General features: G+C 41.9%; 1 protein-coding gene across 1 annotated transcript in view; it reads right to left on the bottom strand.

The window, feature by feature from the left end:
- LOC119420897 (cilia- and flagella-associated protein 54-like) overlaps positions 1-19192 on the bottom strand; it is a 55275-nt gene that overhangs the window by 33752 nt on the left and 2331 nt on the right. The window contains 35 exon segments of the mRNA XM_037688317.1: positions 252-461; positions 546-787; positions 840-922; positions 1002-1199; positions 1273-1361; positions 1545-1644; positions 1890-2016; positions 2099-2188; positions 2341-2464; positions 2671-2793; positions 4145-4267; positions 4349-4504; positions 4666-4804; positions 5793-5911; positions 5994-6182; positions 6285-6377; positions 6476-6664; positions 7068-7201; positions 12796-13027; positions 13146-13274; positions 13377-13426; positions 13548-13680; positions 13841-13966; positions 14053-14135; positions 14468-14582; positions 14974-15086; positions 15166-15264; positions 15347-15539; positions 15827-15928; positions 16098-16211; positions 16545-16688; positions 17013-17071; positions 17986-18151; positions 18272-18421; positions 18729-18834. Of these exon segments, the coding sequence (XP_037544245.1) occupies positions 252-461; positions 546-787; positions 840-922; positions 1002-1199; positions 1273-1361; positions 1545-1644; positions 1890-2016; positions 2099-2188; positions 2341-2464; positions 2671-2793; positions 4145-4267; positions 4349-4504; positions 4666-4804; positions 5793-5911; positions 5994-6182; positions 6285-6377; positions 6476-6664; positions 7068-7201; positions 12796-13027; positions 13146-13274; positions 13377-13426; positions 13548-13680; positions 13841-13966; positions 14053-14135; positions 14468-14582; positions 14974-15086; positions 15166-15264; positions 15347-15539; positions 15827-15928; positions 16098-16211; positions 16545-16688; positions 17013-17071; positions 17986-18151; positions 18272-18421; positions 18729-18834 (4642 nt within the window).

The following is a 19192-nucleotide window of genomic DNA, read 5'->3' as shown; positions in this document are numbered from 1 at the left end:
TCCAGAGGACCAGATTGAACTTTTTTGGATTTTTCTACCTGGATTATTGAGCATGCATCAGGAGACGTATGAAGTTTTGTTAAATTATCTTAAGGAGATCAGAAGTTTTGGTCCGAACAAGAGAAAGTTTACAGATGGACAGAGGCTGTACTGTAACATGCCCACCTTCAACAGGTGTATAACAATGTCAACTTTTACATTTAGTTATGAGGATGTGGCTGCTTTTAATCAACTGATGTGTAGACTCCAACCTCTAGTTGGTTCAGCATGTCCATGATGAAATCAGCAGCCGCCATCAGAAGAGAAGTGAAGATGGTGCTCAGTTGGTCCGTTGTAACAGGAGGAGGAACTTCAAACTGAGCAGCTCGATGTACCACGGTGGTGATTCTGTGGCTCTGGTCCCACGCAGTCTGACACACATGCCGCAGCAATGACCAATATTTTCCACGATGGGCCAGCACCTAGAAAAATCCCAACAAGAAATACAGAAATACAACAGGGTACACATGTAATATGTAATTTTAAATATCGAGTATCTTCTCCACCATGGCTCTGCGGAGACATAAAGCAGCCTTTTTAATGGAGTCCAGAAGAAAGGCTGAGTCTGGTCTCTGTGTCTCTGCCTGCTCCTCCACAGATTGAGAAGTGCTTCTGTCCTCATAATTCTCCTCAGTCACAGAGTCATCACTTCTGACTGCTAGGATAAAAAGCATAAGACAGGAAGAAAAAAAAACTGGTTAGAACATTTATGCACGGACTGATTTCCTTACCGCTTTCCTGATCTTCTCTTTGTCTGGAGTCATCATAGGAGGCCCCGTCTAAGGCTGCTTTATGTTCACGAGAGGGCTGTGGCTGAGGGCTCCTCCTCATCAGAACACCAGAGTGGGCCAGAGAAAACCAGAAGGGGTCAAACTGGTTGTATCTGGTTAAGATTAAACAGCAAAGTAAAACCAGGGACTACAAATTTCAAATGGCATTTTGTTTGTTTCTTATTGATGAACCTTTGATGCACAGGTCCTCCAGGTATCTGGTGCAGGTCCTGATAGAGAAAGACCAGGTGTGCATGAGCCACACAGTAGTTGATGTGAGATCTCCACACTCTCTCCTCAGAGCACATGCTCCTCAGCTGAATCCTCCTCTTGTTGTGGTGCACCACATAGGACATCAAGGTCAGCAGGTTCTCCACCATATAGATCTCTCTACAAACACAAAACCACACAAGTCATTGACCAGCGTGTGAGTCTGATCTCAGCAAACACACACACAGGATACCTGTTGGTCCTCACACACTGCATCAGGCTGCGGGGCAGTTTACGCTTTAGCTTTCGTCTCGTTTCATCAAGTGAAGGAACGTTCTCGATCTGTTATTTAAATTAAAGCAGGATGTTTGTATTTCAAATGAAAATCAGTGTTACATTTTTAATTCTGAGTGCGGTGAATTCCTGAACTATACTGACTTCATTTATCATCTGTGCTACCTTAGGACAGATATTTAAACATGGGAACAACATATGCTGTGTATGAGTGCAGATTCATACTTTTACCTGTGTTTCTTTTGTCTTTGGAGTTGGAGGACATTCTTCTTGTTTATTTTTGTTGTTTCCCTCAAAATATTTTGTAGATAATCCCAACTTTTCATCCCGCCTGGCAAAGATAAAATAATTTATTCACAGTCAAATGCAGTTTTTAATTAGACTTTCTGTGGTAAAGAACAGTAAGAATGATTAAGAACACAAATATATTAAAATGAATTGATTATAATAATGACTTGGAGGGGGAACAACATATCCATGATTATAACAGAAATACACTTAAAACAAACAAACAAAAAAAGTCAATTTACAATTTGTTTTACAAACATTAGTGAAACATGATTGATAAAAACAGACCTGGACAGAAACTGAAATATGGTCTCCCCCCAGTTTAGGATGAGGTCTGGGCGACCTTCTTCCATGGTCCTCTGCATAAGCAGTGCTGCAAACTCCAAAAAATTTGTCTTGTGTCTAAGCTTCCACACTATCCAGAACACACAAACACATCAGTGAATAAATGAGACAAACTGTTCATCAAACTGAGTGATGCAGGGAGGAATGCTCACCAAGTTGATAGGCTTCCTGTAACGGGCTGCTGGAGATCAGATCATAAAGTTCAGTCACATCATCAGTGATCATGGGAGACTGTAGCATCTCTGCAGAAATGAAGACAGATGACTTCAGTATGGAGCTTAGATAAAACTGTTTGATTTGGACTATTTTCAACATGAACTTAATGGTAGATACTTCTGCTTTGATGTGAAGCTCAGTTTTAACATTTTTATTAATGGCGTTTATGGGATTTTACCATTGTCTGTGTTAGCAGTTTGTTCAGATGTGGTCCTCCACTCGTCCTTCCTGTGGAGCTCTTTAATTAGTTGAAGGTTTATTTTCATTTGAGCGCTGACTACGAGATGAGACTCTGATTTAGACTAAACACACAAAAAAAGCAAGAGAAATGTCCACTTCAGCATTCCTGAGGATATATTTCATACAAATTTAGAATTATTTACTTTATTGTCATGTGTATATTATGAAGGCAGATTTGCAAATGGTATCATTTAAATTGCATTACCTTTGATTAATCTGTCAGTCAAGATAAACTGTGATATAAATCTACATTTTTATTGTTTCTTACAGCCACATCTTGGTTGGGAATTCTGTATATTTCCAGATGAGCATCATGGAGCTCCTGAAGCAGCCTGCGACCACAATCCATCACTGCAGCAGCCATCTTGTGTTTCTTCAACACACGTAGAGCCTGTGGAGGAAGAGAATAACTGCATGTTAGTCCTCTGTTTGGATAGGATCTTGAACTGGTCAGATATTTTAAATGAATAAGTTTACTGATGTTGGTAAAAATGAATCAAAGTCACAATTTTTTTAACCTTATACATAAATATGTTCATGAACAGAAGTGATAAATGTTAAATTTATTATTATGAGGGTCAACATTTCTCCAACAGTGCATCGAAATGACCCTTAACAGGTCCAACCAGTAAACACTCAGGCTGCTTCCCCACCATTTATTTTTATAACAGCATGTTCAGCTACATGATGGCACAGTTGGTGGAGCTGTTGCCTCTCCGCAAGAAGGTTGCTGGATCGAATCATGGCTGGGGACCTTTCTAGGTGGAGTTTGCATGTTCTCTTTTTCATGCATGCGTGGGTTTCCTCCGGGTACCATACCATACCATACCACTTTATTTATAAAGCACTTAAAACAGCAACAAGGCCAACCAAAGTGCTGTACAGACAAAACAACAGGTAACACACAAAGCAAAATACAAAATGAGGTAAATCAGAATATAGACCAAAAACGATGCAGATAATGACGACAAACCAGTGTGGAGCATACAGGATCAAAACACAGATCATCTTGTGTTGAAAGCTATTGAATAGTAGTGAGTTTTTAAACGGGACTTGAAAACCGAGAGGGAGGGGGCCTGTCTGACAAGCAGAGGTAACTCGTTCCAGAGTCTTGGTCCTGCTACAGAGAAGGCCCTGTCACCTCTGGGTACTCCGGTTTCCTCCCACAGACCAAAAACATGCATGTTAGGGTAGCTGATTAACTGTAAACGGTCTCTATATGTGTGAGTGAGAGTGTAAATGGTTTTCTCGTTTGTCTCTCTGTGTCCTTCTGTTGGACGAGACCTGTCCAAGGTGTCTCCCGCATTTCCCACAGTGGCTGCTGGATATAGGCACCAGCGACTCTCTCAACTCAGTAAAGAAGAAGCTGGTAAACTTGATGCATGGATGTGCAGTACATCAACATACATAACAAGTATCTCCAAAGAGGAAATTATTTCCCTTCCATGTAAAACCAAACTTGATTTTTATGTGAACTTTTTCAAAATATGTTAACAAGTACATAAATACCATAAATTTAGGGAGAAATGCACAAGAAAATCTCCAAGACATGAATACAATTATTCAAACTATTAACATAAACTTTGTAAATCACTTATATTGTTTAAAAATGTTTTGACGCTGACAAATTGTTTTCTTTTCCAGTTATTTTTCTCCAAAAAGAGCCCGTATAGAGTAAATGATGTACTCAACACACACTAACAAGTTCAGAAGAGATACACACAGATAAACAGAACACAGACCTTTGACAGGTAGTAAGTGATGCAAGCCACCATGTGCATGATTAACTCTGACATGTTCTCTGTCCATTTTAGTTTCAGAACAAATGAATTCTCCTCCAACACTTCCAAACATTTTTTCAGCACCTGGACATACAAACACACAGTTGAAAAGTTGTGTAAACTGTGCAGTTTTAGGACTTAATTTATTATTTTTATTTTCCATACTTGCACCACAGGATCACAGGTGACCTGGTCGAAGATGAAAGGAGCCAGCAGCCTATAGCAGGTGACTACAGCCTGCACAGCCGTCCTACCATTGTTTAAACGCATCGTCAAATCTATGGCCACCAACATTCGCTCACACTCTGCCAGTCTGGCTTCCTGTGGAAACACATGAGCATCAATCAATCAATCATACATTCAAACACAAAGCACACTCATGTATAAATATTGAAAAGTTGTTTAATATGGTAAATTAATATTTAACGTACCCCCCCCCCCCCCCCACACACACACACACTCCTCTACTCCGAACTTTTTACCTGCTTCCATGTAAATTTCCCGCTGTCGATTGAGTGGAGTGATTCCTGTTGAACATTAATCGCTGTCTCAATAAAAATGGAGGTCACGAACACCTGACACAGATGAGGAGAGGCGTGTTGTACGGTTGGTACGTGCAGCCTTGAGACAGATGAAATAAAAAAAAGGAAAGTACTGTATTTTCCGGAGTATAAGTTGCACCTTTTTGCATACATTTGCAAGTCCTGTGACTTATACACCGAAGTGACTAATATAAGTTTTTTCCCCATATTTATAACCATATTTTTGACTGACACCTGACGCTTTCAATCATTCTGACATGGAAAATATTGAACACTACCATTTGCAGCCGCTAGAGGCGAGAGAGGGCCCTCTAGGCTTTCGACAACTATCAATAGGCATATTTGTTGATTCCAGCTAGAGCTGGAGCTGGAGCTGACGCAGAGGGGTCTGATGACAGCCCCAAGGAAGAAGAGGAGGAGGAGGCAGCCCTTCATCTCCCTCAGGAGTTGGCCGAACTCTTTACTAGAGACACCAAGGAGGAAGAATTCAATGGATTCAGCGATGTCGAATGAAAAAATAAATAAATAATAAATACATAGGTGTTTATGTCATTATTATGGCTTGGGGGCAGGTGGGTGTGTTATGTTAAAGCCGCTTCATTTCGGCATGTTTTGACCATTAAAGTGCATTTATTAAGGAAAAGTTAAACTGAGACACACCTTTGCTATAATGTTGAGCAAACAAATAATTGATTTTAAGTGTTAATCTTGATAAATTCTTGTTAAAGTCCTCCCGTGTACACTTCCGCGGCCGCCATTTGGCAGCCAATCGATTTTTGGCACAACACCGGCCCACGTTTCTGGGTGGTCAGCGGTGACGCAAAACAAATGCGACGCGTCAGCGGTGACGTATAATAGATGCGACTTATATGGCGAAGTGACTTATTTGTGTTTATTTCCTCATTATTAGACATTTTTGGACTGATGCGACTTATACACCGGTGCGACTTGTACGGCGGAAAGTACGGTAATTAAAAAAGGTTTGATCACACTTTGAAAAAAGGATCACAATTTGAAAAAAGGGTCACACTTTGATATGTGTGGATTGTATGTGTATCCATACTCACCCTGTTGCAGCAAATCTCTCCTGTGAGCTGTTGGATGTTGAGTTTGAGTCAGTAAAATGGCTCCACAGTTTCCTGCAGGCATTTTTAGCAATAGTATTCTGCTCTGTTTGAAATGCCACCTAGGAAAGAATTTAACAAAGCACATGCACAGTCCTGCTCTTCCTCTGTTTGATGCTAACTTTGACTTGGTGTGCAGCAAACCTGAGCCAAGTGACCCCACGTTGAAAGCAGTGGGACGGGCATGGACGCCAGCACTGGTAAGGTTGTCCCTCCTATAGCGTTGCCCAGAAGCTTGGCCTGGTGGTTGTAGGCTGCCACAGCAAACACATACTTCTGGTTGGGCTGTAGACCCTCCACCTTCAGGACACACTCACCTGAAACAACTGGTACCTGAAAACAAATCAAACTTTACATCACATGCACAAAGACAAATGACGAGGGGCACATGCCTCCCAAAAGTTGATATTCTTTTATGAATTAAGTAAATGGCACCATGGTCCCAGTTCCTGGAATGCTGCAGTCGCCAAGGCGAACCTTCAAGTTAACGCCATCAGCTGCTCGCGCACAAAGCTGATACCAGCTCACCTGGACAAAAACAACAGAGGAAAAAGAACAAAGCCGTCTGGGTAGATTTACTTTTTTTAGATTATAAAGTTTTGACAGATTTTCAAAGCAAATCTCACCTGCCCCTCTAAGTTATATGGAGCTGGAGCAAAGGTTAGGGAGTGGTCAGTCCGAGAGATCAGAATGGGAGGTGGAGGAGGGTTTTCATATTTCTCTGACTCTGCTCCATCTTTTTTATGAGCCTTAAGAGTGGTCATAAACAATTTCCTCTCCTCCATTGCTGCTTTTTCTATGAGGATGGAAGCTTCCTAAAAGGACACATTAGCACACCTGTTGAACAGTCACTGTACCTTCTTAAAACTTCAATCCACAAAGAAATTTAGACTGTGGAAACAGAAAATGTAAGACTGTGAGATTTGGAAAATATTTATCACCCAAAACGGGTGATTTCTGTTTAATTTCAGTTCAGACCAACAAATTAATTCAGAAAATAATTGTTAGTTGCAGCACTTCAGATATCATCACACTATTACACAAAATAAAATATTTCTAAGAAATCAGGTTTATTATTTATTCAAAAGAATATACACTTTCTGCAATTTCAAATTAAAACAGGCATTGTTATTTTCTCATATATAAACCCATAATATTTATATTATAGGTGATATATGAAATATGCGAGAGTGTGTAAAACATGACTTTTTGTGTAACCTCCAAAAATCCACTGGTTTTGCTCCTTCCATGTGGCTCTTCACTGCTATGCGTCAGCCAGGCTTTCTGGATCAGGAAATGAGCTTTGGACACCTTGTTCTTCTTGATCCGATCCAGCAGTTCAGATTCTGCAACTGACGGACAAAATGAGCCGAACAAATAGGATAAATCAACATGTTCTATTTTGTATAGGCTTCGCCCTTTAAGGCTGTTGCTTAGTGGGTTTCAACCCATCATGCGAAGCATCACACTGAAGAATTTAGTCCACTCCCACCTGCTGTGTGGGCCCCACCCGGTCCGTATAAATTACGTTAAGAGCGGGTAATCGGCTCCCATTTTTCTTCACCAAGCTAATAGCACTGTCAGAAGAACGAAGAAGGAAAGTTGTGTAGATGACCAACCTTTGTTAAGAATGCTTGGCCCGTCACGTCGACCTCCGGTCATCTCGGTGAGCTCTCCTCCCCGAGGAGAAGCTGACGAGCAGTCTTGTTTCAAGGTAAGCGCCGAGGAGTATTTCTCAGTGACAGGTCGCTACACGCTGGACAACGCCATCTTGTAATTTTCCTCTTATTGCCGGCCCTCGGAGCGAATCGGATGGTTCCTCCGGGACATGCGGCGTCAGCTGCAGCCCCGCTGCTCATTCCCTCCTGGAGAGCTTAGTGTCGGTGGAGGGGGGCTGAACGAATGCTCACCTCATCCCACTTCGTTTCGCATCAGCGATCACACCGCTCCCGGCCGACAGCGCCCTCTGGGGTTGCCCAGCGTAACCCAGGAGCGGCTGACATGAAGGGACCCTTTTTTACGTCCCGCGCCTTTCCCGCTAGTTCGGATGATCCGGCGGGAAGGTTTTTTCTAGGCTCCATCCCGGCTCGCCATCCTGATCCCATATGGCCTCGGTTTCCCAAAAGGATGTCCTACGGGACGAGGCCACAGCCGGTTTTCCTGGTAGATTGGGGGGTCGGTCTCCACAGTCCACGCCCATCTCCAGAGCAGAGGGGTTTCACCGAGCGGAAATTCCCTCAGTGCCCCCTGGAGCCAAGCCTGACAGAGGCCTTTCTTGGAGCAAGATGTCCAGGTGGACCAGCGTCCCGCGCCTCCGGTTAGCGTAACCCAGACGGTGACACTGATCTCCAACTGAGCTCACCAGCATGCGTTCCAGATGGCCGCAGCGAACAACATGTTACGCTGTTGGCGTACACGTTCAGAGGCGGGAGGAGATGTACGCTCCCTCTGCAGGGCAGCTGACGTCATCCCCAACCGGTGCGCCTTTTTTGCTGTCTGCCGGCCCGCATCGCAGCCGGAGGACGAGGTCCCAGAGGTTCTCCTGGCTTGTCACTCCACCTTCCCCTCAGGGGAGCTGCAGAAGCTTTTTGTTGGAGGGCCTTCATCAACGAGAGATCACTTTCAAGATACTCCACGGCTGCACAACGCCTCCCCAGCTCTGCTACGCCAGTCCCTCCCGTCAGACGTCCCCGGCATCCGGAAGTTCAACTTTTCCCTGACTCCGCCAACAGGGGACCTTCTAGAACAAGAAACTGGAGCTCAGGGGAAGATAACCAGGTGTTGGTTTGCTGGATGTGTATAAGATGACACGATGTGGAAATAACATCATTTTATGATGAAGTATCTTTTAGCCAGGCTGTCAGCTTGGATGATCTGACAGCGGCTCCATCACACACACTCCTCACGAATGAGCCTTTTAAGGTTGTTTCATTCATTGCCAGCGGTGCCAACACGCGCTCCTGCGGCGCGAGCAACCTTCACCTATAAGGCGCTGCGTTATGAGAGCGCGCACGCAGTTCTCAGCGCCCGCCGTTCACGTCAACTTAAACGTGAGACCGCGGTACGAGCCCAGTAACGTATCTCGCTCTCGGCAGGAGCGACACGCATTTTCACCGCAGTGGTGTCAAACGCACGCTCCCGCAGCGTCAACAGTTTCACAAGCCTCACAGCGGCTCCGCTCCTTCATCCTCGAAGAAGGTTTTCTGAATTAATACTGCAGCTCGTGGAATCACTCAAAAGCTCACGTGATTCTCAGCCAAGAAAGAATGTGTTCTGCAGAACGAGCCCAGTGGTAACCTTGCCCCACTGATGCCGCGCGCTGCTTCCTGACCGCACCAGCGTCAAACGCGCGCTCCCGCGGCAATCCTCGCTTAAGACGTCGCATCAACGAGGGCGCACACACACGACTCTTCAGTGCACGTCGGCTCATACACGCACCCGCCCCCCGAGCGTTTACACAGAGCAGCAGCACGCAACGTGAGCACAGTACAGATGAGCCGTGTCCCACAGCATCAGCAGACGCACATGATTTGCATTTTCGGGGGCGCGCGTTTTTTCTTTCTCCTTCAGCGCGCACTAGCTCACATCAGCATGCATGTGTGCCCACAGCATAAACATGTGCCCGCTTTATAGCTTTATAAACGAGTGGCAATGAGCGCGCGCTCCAGACGGATTGGCGAACCGTTTTCATCAGGGGATTCACTCTGCAGTACAGCTCAACCCCAGTGCGGAGGAATTCTAGTGATGTTTTCCGTCATTTCTAGAAAAGATCTCGTCCCCCTCTCGCAGAAGCTCAGGAAATTTTTATTAATGTAATTTCCAGAGTCTCAGAAGGAGAGGAAAACACAGGGTTCCTCTCACGTCACTCCCTGGTCCCAACGAACCGGAAAGATTAGATTTATTCTAGGTTTGTCAATTTTGAACTGTGAGAACAACATTCCATTAATGCGCCGAGCCACTCTGCAGCCGCCGCACAGAGCAGGGAAGATAATTCTGCTTTATCTGGACATCTGCTGCTGCTGACCAGCTTTTACAGACAGGTGGCAGCAGTGCAACTCACGTGAAACCGGCAGAGTGACATCAGCTGTTTCCGTCAGCAGACCTACGTCACACATGTCAGACTTCTCAGAGGCACATACATTTAATGAGTTGTGGGGGCGCTGTGGTTCTTCACACAGCAGCTCATTTAAATGTTTTTGGAGTGTCACACGGGGTTTTTGAATGTGAATCAACACTTTGCCTCTGTGCTGCAGAATCATCAGGGTTTTTTGATTCACACAGACAGCAAGTGACTGTTGCATACATAACTGGCAGGAGATATATGCACTCATTCCATGTGCCACATTGTGAGACAGATGCTGTGTGGGGCACACCCAATCTGCTCTCCATTGGAGGAGGGACTGACAGCTCCTCTGTCCCAAGTGCGTGAACGCATCATGGTCCCCAGTCCTACGACACTTGTTATTGGGGTGCTCGTGGAACCTGCCGTGGAGGGAGGACGCTCTCCTCCAGGCGGGAGGAGCGATCAGGAGTTAATCAGAATGGGCCAGCAGCAACTTTGGTCTGGCTGCTGTGCGGATCCTTTTTGAGAGGATGGATCTCTCTCAAGATGTAGTGCGTACGATTCAGGATTCACATGCTGCAACCACCACAGCGCTGTTCACATCAAGTGGTCAGTTTTTCAGCGCTGCTGTACAGAGAAAGGTGTAGAGGCCATTTCATGTCCACTAGGTGGTGTGCCGACCTTTCTGCAGCAGCTGATGGACAGAAATATGGCGTTCAGCTCGAGTAAAACGTTCACTGCGGCCATCTCTTCTTGTCACGAAATTTTCGGGGACAGAACAGTTTTTAATCATCTGATGATGAAGTATTTCTTAAAAGGTGCACAGAGAAGGCGTAGAGGCCACTTCATGTCCTCTAGGCGGTGTGCTGTCCTTCTGCAGCAGCTGATGGACAGAAATCTGGTGTTCAGCACGATTAACGTATGCTTCAACCATCTCTTCCTGTCACAAGGTTTTCAGGGTCAGAACAGCCTTTGCTGATGAATCTGCTGATGAAGCATTTTTTTAAAGGTGTTCAAGATGCAGGCCTGTTTCCATGCCCACTTGCTTCACAGTGGGATTTAACGCTGGTCCTGTGAGCCCTGATCTAGGCTCCATCTGAGCTACTGAATCAGGTTCCAATTAAATTCTTGTCTCTTGAAACAGCCCTGCTGCTGGCTTTAACATCCGCTAAGAGGGTGAGAGATTATCTGCCCTCTCTGTCACTCCGTCGTGTCTTGGAACTCAGACTGATGGCAGCTCAGCTGATCTAAGACCGAATCCAGTTTTTATGCCTAAAACATCACGAGCTTTTTAAATTAAGAGTGATATCGTTGGAGGGGGTTTTCCGCTTCCCCCACAACAATCAGAAGAAGAAGCATCTTTCCATCTTCTCTGTCCTGGGTGGGCGTTGACGTGTTGCATAGCGCGCACAGCTGCAATCCGTCAAATTTAACATCTGTTTGTGCATTATAGAGATGCATCTGCAGGTTGCTCGTTATCCACCCAGCACCTGTCACACTGGTTGTGTGAGGCTATTTCTGAAGCCTACGGAGCATCAGATTTTAGAGCCTCCTGTCAACCTCAGGGCGCACTCGACCAGAGGTATCGCATCTTCGACTGCTTTGCATAATGGTATGACAAGGCAGGATATTTGCACTGTGGCCGCGTGGTCAACACCCTGCTTATTTATTCACTTTTATCTACGTGATGTGACGGCCCGTTCCATGACACATTCTGTCCTTAGTGTTTTAACAGAATGATCATTGTTGTTTCATGGAACTCCGTTTAACTCACATCTGTCTGCATGCATTACAGTGTGAGATGTTGCTATCAGTCACAAGTTGTAACTGTTATTTGGTTCTATGGTCATTAATCAGTTCATGACTATAATTACCAATCAGTTCATTTGTTATTATTAATCTGTTCATACTGTTCAGCCATGAATCAGTTGTTTCATGCCCCCCCCCCCCCAACATCTTTCTTCCCTGTCGAAAGTTTCCAGGGCGTTCATGCATTCAGAATGCATAGTTACACAACATGCGTCTGTGCATGGTACACATAATTACACAATGCGTAATTACGTACATGGGGAGTTGAGTGACAAGACGTTTTTTGGGCAAGCTTCCGCTTCATACGGTGTTCGAATGGACCCAGTGAGGTGAGGACTACATCTGCTTCGCCCTTAACCCATTAAGCGACAGCCTTAAAGGGCGAAGCCTATACGAAATAGAACGTTGGTTAGGTACTGTAACCCCAGATTCTATGAATATAGGCGTCAATGTCAATGTCAATTTATTTATATAGCACATAAAAACAACAAAAGCTGACCAAAGTGCTTTACAGTTAAGACAGATTAAAAAATTTAATCTAGTGCCACTCAAAAACATAAGTTGACAATAAAAACAACACATAACAACAATAAAATAGGCGTAGCCCTTTAAGCGTCGGGCATCACTGGCTCCTAAGTGGCTGAAGAAAAAGCTATTTGGGAGCCGACTACCCGCTCTTAACGTAATTTATACGGACCGGGTGGGGCCCACACAGCAGGTGGGCGTGGACTGAATTTTTCAGTGTGATGCTTCACATGATGGGATGAAACCCACTAAGCGACAGCCTTAAAGGGCTACGCCTATACTCATAGAATCTGGGGTTACAGTACGTAACCAACGTTTTGGCCCATACAGCCTTTAACTGGGCAATATTTACAGAGACACTTTATGTTTAAAAATCCACACATTTACAGAGCCTTTAAACTGACATGATTCTACTATAACTGATTTCAAATCAGCAAATCGGTTCACAGTCTCTGTCTTTGTACAGCTGAGCCAAGAGTAGACAATGGGACGTAATTTGTTAAAAACTCAACAGTCAGTGAATGCACACATGATAACAGTGAGTCCAACCTTCATTCCACTGCAGTAACTTGAGGGAAACCTTGTGATGGATGATGTCAAGTTTCAGATGAAGGTCTCCGGTCAACAGAAACACATTCAAGGACTGTGTGCGCTCGTAGTCTTTAAAATATGATTCTCCCTCGGCTTTCGTTGATTCATTCTTCTCACTGATTTCACCTGCTCCAGTTTCCTCTTTTGGCAACGATGAGGATGTAGTCAATGGATTGACAGATGTAAACTTCTATAAAAGTCAGATAATTTCTGCTGATTCTTTAAACTATTCTCTCAACCAGCAATATTTATAAATATCTTAAATTAAAACTGTAATTTTTCCAGGCATGGAGAAAGAGTCAACCCACTTGCATGAAGGCAGAATCCGTCACTGCTGAGCTGTCCACTGGAAATAATGTTGATGCAGCCCGTGCCAAAGCTTCAAGACCCTTCATCACCACCTCACTCACTTTCTTCAGCAGCTCTGTATTAGACTTCTGCAAACACATAAAACAAGCCACATACTGTATATCAAACAAATACTGCAGCGTCATACAGAAAGATCAAATAATGTTTAACACAAAGAGCTGGTCTGGTACCTTAAAAGTAGATGAGGAGCTCAGTTGCTCATATTCAGCTCCTTCATAAGCTGCATGATATAAGACATGAATAGCAAAACAACACTGTCTCTGTTTGTGTGATGGCTACAGATTAGGAGGATGAAGTGTTATTCGTTTCAGCTTTCTGCAAGAGTCCAACACATTTCTCACCTGACTCTTGGTCTTGATTGATCTCCAGTTGTTCTTCCAATGTCCAGATCATCTCAGCCATCAACATGCAGTCAACAGTTGGCAGCTCACAGGCGAAGGCGACCTCACACAGCACAGACAGATACCAAACCCACTGCAAGCATGTTCCCAAACAACAGGAAATACTTTAGAGTAAAGTAATAAACCTTCACTTTTGACTCTGTACAGAAAGTAAAATGGAAATTAACAGCTTTGTATTTGATAGCAAGTGTAAACTCAGTTGGTATTTGCAGCAATATTCTTTTAAAAGATACCTGTTGGGGATTATCTATCTGTGTAAACTCTGAAGCATCCATTTGTTCATTCTGCATGAACACCTTCAGCTTTTCCCACACAAATAACAGAGCATCCAAAACCAGGTCTCCATCTGGCTGCAGCTCCTACATAAACATGCATATGTTGCACATAAACACACAAACACTGAGAAGGTCTTTCTTCAAACTCTGAACGTGAATAAGTCACTTACAGGATCAGAGCCACAAACTGATGTGTGCAAGGAGTCCATCAACTCAGTGAGTTCACAGCTCAGCAAAAAAGATTTGTGTTTGTCTGTGAAGACATTAAAATCACAAATAATCAAGACTGTAAAATAATATAGGTGTTGCTGTAATAAAAAAAAAAATATTGTGAGAAACAGTAACATTAGTGCATTTTATAATTAGAATAAAATATTCATACATTTGTCACAAGCTTGTTAAAAAAACTAAACAGCGATCAAAAGGTTTTTATTTTTGAATATGACGTAAGCTAAACTGGTGGTTAAATGTCATTAAAGTTTTCACATCCACAACATATGCATATTATGTATCATTTTATAACATAACACGTTATCAGTTCAATTATTAATCAAGATTACACCAAATAAAACCCAGTATTGTTACCATCTTTTTTGCTGCTCTTTTTGGGAATACTTCCCTGAGAAAACAGCAGATTGTTGAAACTGAGCAGTAAGATGAGCTCCCGTTCTGCCTTTCTGAAAAGCTGACCTTCCACACCCTGACAGAGAGAACAAGAGTACCGCATAGGGCACATTATACGCCTGTCGACAAATTATTATACAGCAATCTATAGCAAATGGCCCGGACAAGTAAAGATCTTTTATAACATTTGACCTCTATTTGTGACCTTGACCCTGAAGCTGGGGGGATAAATGTGTGCAGAGCACTCCGTCTGGTGACGATGCATGCGTATATGAAGTTTTATTAAATTATCTCAAGTGGATCAGAAGTTATGGGTTGGACAAAAGAAAATGTATGAATGGACGGATGGAGACTACATCATAACACGTCCCACCTTCGATGGGAATATAAAAATGCATTAAGTTGTTTGAAATAATTCAGAAACACAACAAATAATCAGCATGGAGAGTGGAAACAAGAATACTCACAGACAGAAAGTTCAGCATCTCTTTGGAAAGTTCTGTGAATGCCTCGGACTGTTTGTACTGAAGCAACAATTTGATGAACCTCACTGCAGACATGACGGGTATTTTATCATCTCCTGGTAATACAACACACCGGATTGCTGTACAAAACCTGACAATGTGTGACAAAGAGCCTGCATGCTGACTGAGGCTTACCTGTAGTCATTAAATCCACTGGAGTCCATACTGGTGTCAGTATGTCGGCAGACAGACTTGGACAGTCATCACATCTTTGCTCACCGGTACTTGTGACCCCTGAACATACAGGGGAATTTATACCTGTTCACTTCTACTATGTTAAGTTACATCACTGTAGAGGTTTCTGTGTTTTACTGACCAGATAGTATACTCATGCCAGCAGACAGGAGCTCCAGAACTACTTCATGTCGTTCTGCATCATCTGGCGTTTTCATCTGCAGGGGCCGTGTGTGACTGTCCCAAAGCGCCTCCAAAATGCCCCAAAACTGGCCTGCTCTGCAGTCAAACTGGTCCATTAGCATGCTCTCTGTTGGCGTACAAGGCCATGAACCCTACATAACAGACAGTACAGGCATGAAAATTTAGGGTAACCTTTCAAAGCAACATTAACTCATAAAATTATCTAACCTTTGTAGAAAGACACTAACCATAAAGAGGAATGGTAAAAAGAAACATGTAAAAGTAAAAGATGAGAAGAATCATCACTATAAACAATTTACAATAAACCCTTCCATTCCCACATTTCACAGCAGTGAAAAGCAGCAGATGCAACACTTTGAATGTTGAGAGTTAACACTGAATACACAACATGGCTGCAAAGTACAAGTTATTACTGTACTCTGGGGATGTCTTTGAGTGTGGTTTTATATTTGTGTCTTAGCGTGATTTTGGGTCTCCTTTTGTTGTCAAACACTGCTCGCTTGAACATCAAGGCACCAAGCTGAAACAAAAAAAGGCTCAGAATTAGAATTTTAACTGTAAGCTGCAAGATTTCTTGTTAATTTTATACACAGTAAACACTCCTTGCATTCTTCTGATGGTTGTTTTGATGTTTAAATTTAATTATATTACTGCATTTCAGTGTACATTAAAAAACAAAGTGTTCTTGCCTTTATAGATGCTTCTCTGTAAACTCTCTGAGTTTCTCTGTTGGCAGCAGCTTCACTTGTCTCCTCCAGCATCTCTAGTTCATTTATTTTACAGAGGGCACTCTTAGCAAATTCCTGAAACCATTTAAAGACATAAAAACAGAGAAAGAATTTGATCTTACAGTCAAAATAATTCCCACCCACAATAACAACCATAATATTTTTTAACATAGCACAGTATAAAGAAGACTTTCATCTATTGTTGGAACAGTGAAACCTTTATGCTGTAGATAAAAAACTAGCAGTGCAGAAATGTAAACAAAACTCCAGCTAATCTTCCTTTAAAGCATATTGGTGACAGAACGGAAGTCTGAAAATTGAAGCATGAGCACAAACAGATAACTGTGAATAAAAGCTGTGAATACTCTTTTATGACTGGCTGTTTGTCTGGATGCTAATGCCTCTCACCTCCGCCTGCACTTCAGCCTGGATGTCATGGTAACAGTAACAGACTGCACAGTAAAGTGTGACCATCAGCGTCAGATATTTGGCCGTCATCAAAGGAATGGACAAATTTAAACTGTTGCTCGCCCATAGAAGGTACTCCAGCGCCTGAACAGAAGCATCAACAGTGACATAAGAAGCACAAAGAAGTCACAGATACATATGCAGGTATATGTACCTCAGCCTATACTGAGTACTTCATTCAGTAGGTAAGAGTACTACACTGTATGTTGTGCTGCAGAAAGAAGAGAATGAATGAATCAAACTTTTATTGAGCTTGTCTTATTTTATAAATGTTACATTGGATCGTCAGTTTCAACGCTCTGTGTGAGATGTTTCTGACTTCACTTAACAATGTGTTTTTAAAGACTGTATCTATTTAAAATCGTTTAAACAATAACTAACAACAGCCATATAAAGTTTAGTAAATACCTGCTCACTGCACTTCACAGTCATCAAGTACTGGCAGATATTGTAAATGTGTATTGAACCTGGAAGAAATAAACAAAACAGTCATTATTACAAAATAAAAAATATTCTGAAACATAAGATGGTTACATATATTTTATCAGTGTGTCATATTCACTTGGAAAAGATCAGATACACTGTGAGGGGATTTGTTGGGAAATTTTGGGACACTTGGCAGCCATTGCTCGTTTATAATGAAAGTGTGTCAGTGCCTGTATAAATATATCTGTGCATATTTAGCCAATCTGGTATAGGAGGGGTAGGGTGGGAGGGGTTCTTTTTTTGTTGTATGTTTCCTGTGTTGTGTGTTATTAATGTAAAAAAACAATAAAAAAGACTTTGATTAAAAATATATATTTTATCAGCATTGTTCCTCCAACAAATGTAAGAATTAAGTAAATAATTGTTAGTGGTTTTATTCAAAAGTACAGTTATTTAATGAAATTATTAGCATTGTTTTGTATATTTTTTAAATAATTTTTTGTGGTTGCAGATCAAAATTCCATCCAAAGAACATTATTATTATTATTATTATTATTATTACTATAACTACTAGTATTATATTTATATAATTTCTCTGTGCACTTTAAGCTTCACCACATACTTTAAAGTTTAGTGTAATAAAAAAATAAAGTGCGAGCTGCACTAAAACAAAAGACAATTAAAAATAAGTTGTCACAATAAAAGGTAATTTTTCTAAGTTTTTATGGAGTGTATTTTTTAATTAACGTAACATTTTCAATATTGATGAGCTAGCTGACAGAATATTAAAGACAGTTTGTGTTCATCTCATTGATCTATCAGAGGACAAAATAAAAAAGGTAAAATTATTTATCAGTTTTCTGTTTCAGTTTTGCAACACATTTTTCTTAGTTTTTTTTTTTTTTTCTTAATCAGCATTGAAATACTGTGAAGTTTACAAAGTATAGCAGCGTACCATTATATGTCATCCAGGAGAGGCGTTCATGTTGTTGACATGTCTGCACCATGATCCTGATGAAGTTAAGCACACGCAGCAGAACACGGAGGCCTGTTGCACTAAGGGAGCTGCACTTTTTTCCCTCCTCAAAGATACACAGAGAACAGCCGAGCATCGCACGCATCTGAACATAAACAAAACACATTTTAATACACTGCATAAAAGCATTTAACAGCAGTTTAATAGAAATCTTTAAAAATATTCAAATAATTCCTCCATAAGGCACTCCTGTTGGCTAGTTTACCTTCATCACACAGGTGTCCTGTTCTGGGTCCAGACCTTCAGGGAAAAAGCAACAGATGAAGTGGTCCACATCTGTGATCTCAGTCACTTTCACTGAGCTGAATTGGAGCAAACAGAGACCGTAGCCATACCACCAGGCCATATTGTAGAGCTGCAAATGCACAGGAAGGGTGGAAAATTGAAATAGAATCTCTAAAGCTGTGATATGATATAAGCATATGTGGGAACTGCTGAAAAAACTTGAACACAGTCTGATGCAACAAATCTCCATATATGAATTTTGTTTTAAGCTCTGAAATAAAGAGGGTTGAAACAAAGTCAAAATACAAATGAAGAACTGACTGACCTTTGACCTTTCACCCTCTGATATGACTGCCAATATTATTAGGCAGCAATGATTATGATAACACAGATTCAAGACAGAAACTGAATATTAACAGGTACTTAAATTGCACTACCTTCATTTCATACAAAAAATCTGCAGTCTGCAGCATGTGCTCCTGGTACAACTTGTCCGGCAGGCGATGTTTGTACTTTTTCCATATCTCCACGAGAATGTTAATCCTAAAATAATAAGATTTTAACCCAAAATTAATTAGACTAACATATAAAAAAGACAATAAGTGGTTAAATGTCCCTGTTTAAAAGAATGAGGTAATGTCTTTGCTGTCAAATACAAAACCAAATGTAATGTTAAATGTTACTTAAAATCATAATGAACAGAAATGACATGAACCAGGGAAAGTGCTTACCTGCTATGAATCTATGCTAACTTTATGATAACCTTCACCTGCTATGAATCTATGCTAACTGATACTAATTACCTGCTATAAAGCTATGCTAACTGTAGTTTTTTTTTTTTTTTGGTTTTTATTTATACAAAACAAATACAAAAAAAACTTCAATGGCACACATAGCTGGA

This window comes from Nematolebias whitei, chromosome 14, assembly GCF_014905685.2.
Source record: "Nematolebias whitei isolate Nwh7 chromosome 14, NemWhi1, whole genome shotgun sequence".
Taxonomy (NCBI): Eukaryota; Metazoa; Chordata; class Actinopteri; order Cyprinodontiformes; family Rivulidae; genus Nematolebias; species Nematolebias whitei.
Note: the sequence above shows the minus strand (reverse complement) of the source record. Positions and strands in the feature narration are given on the sequence as shown.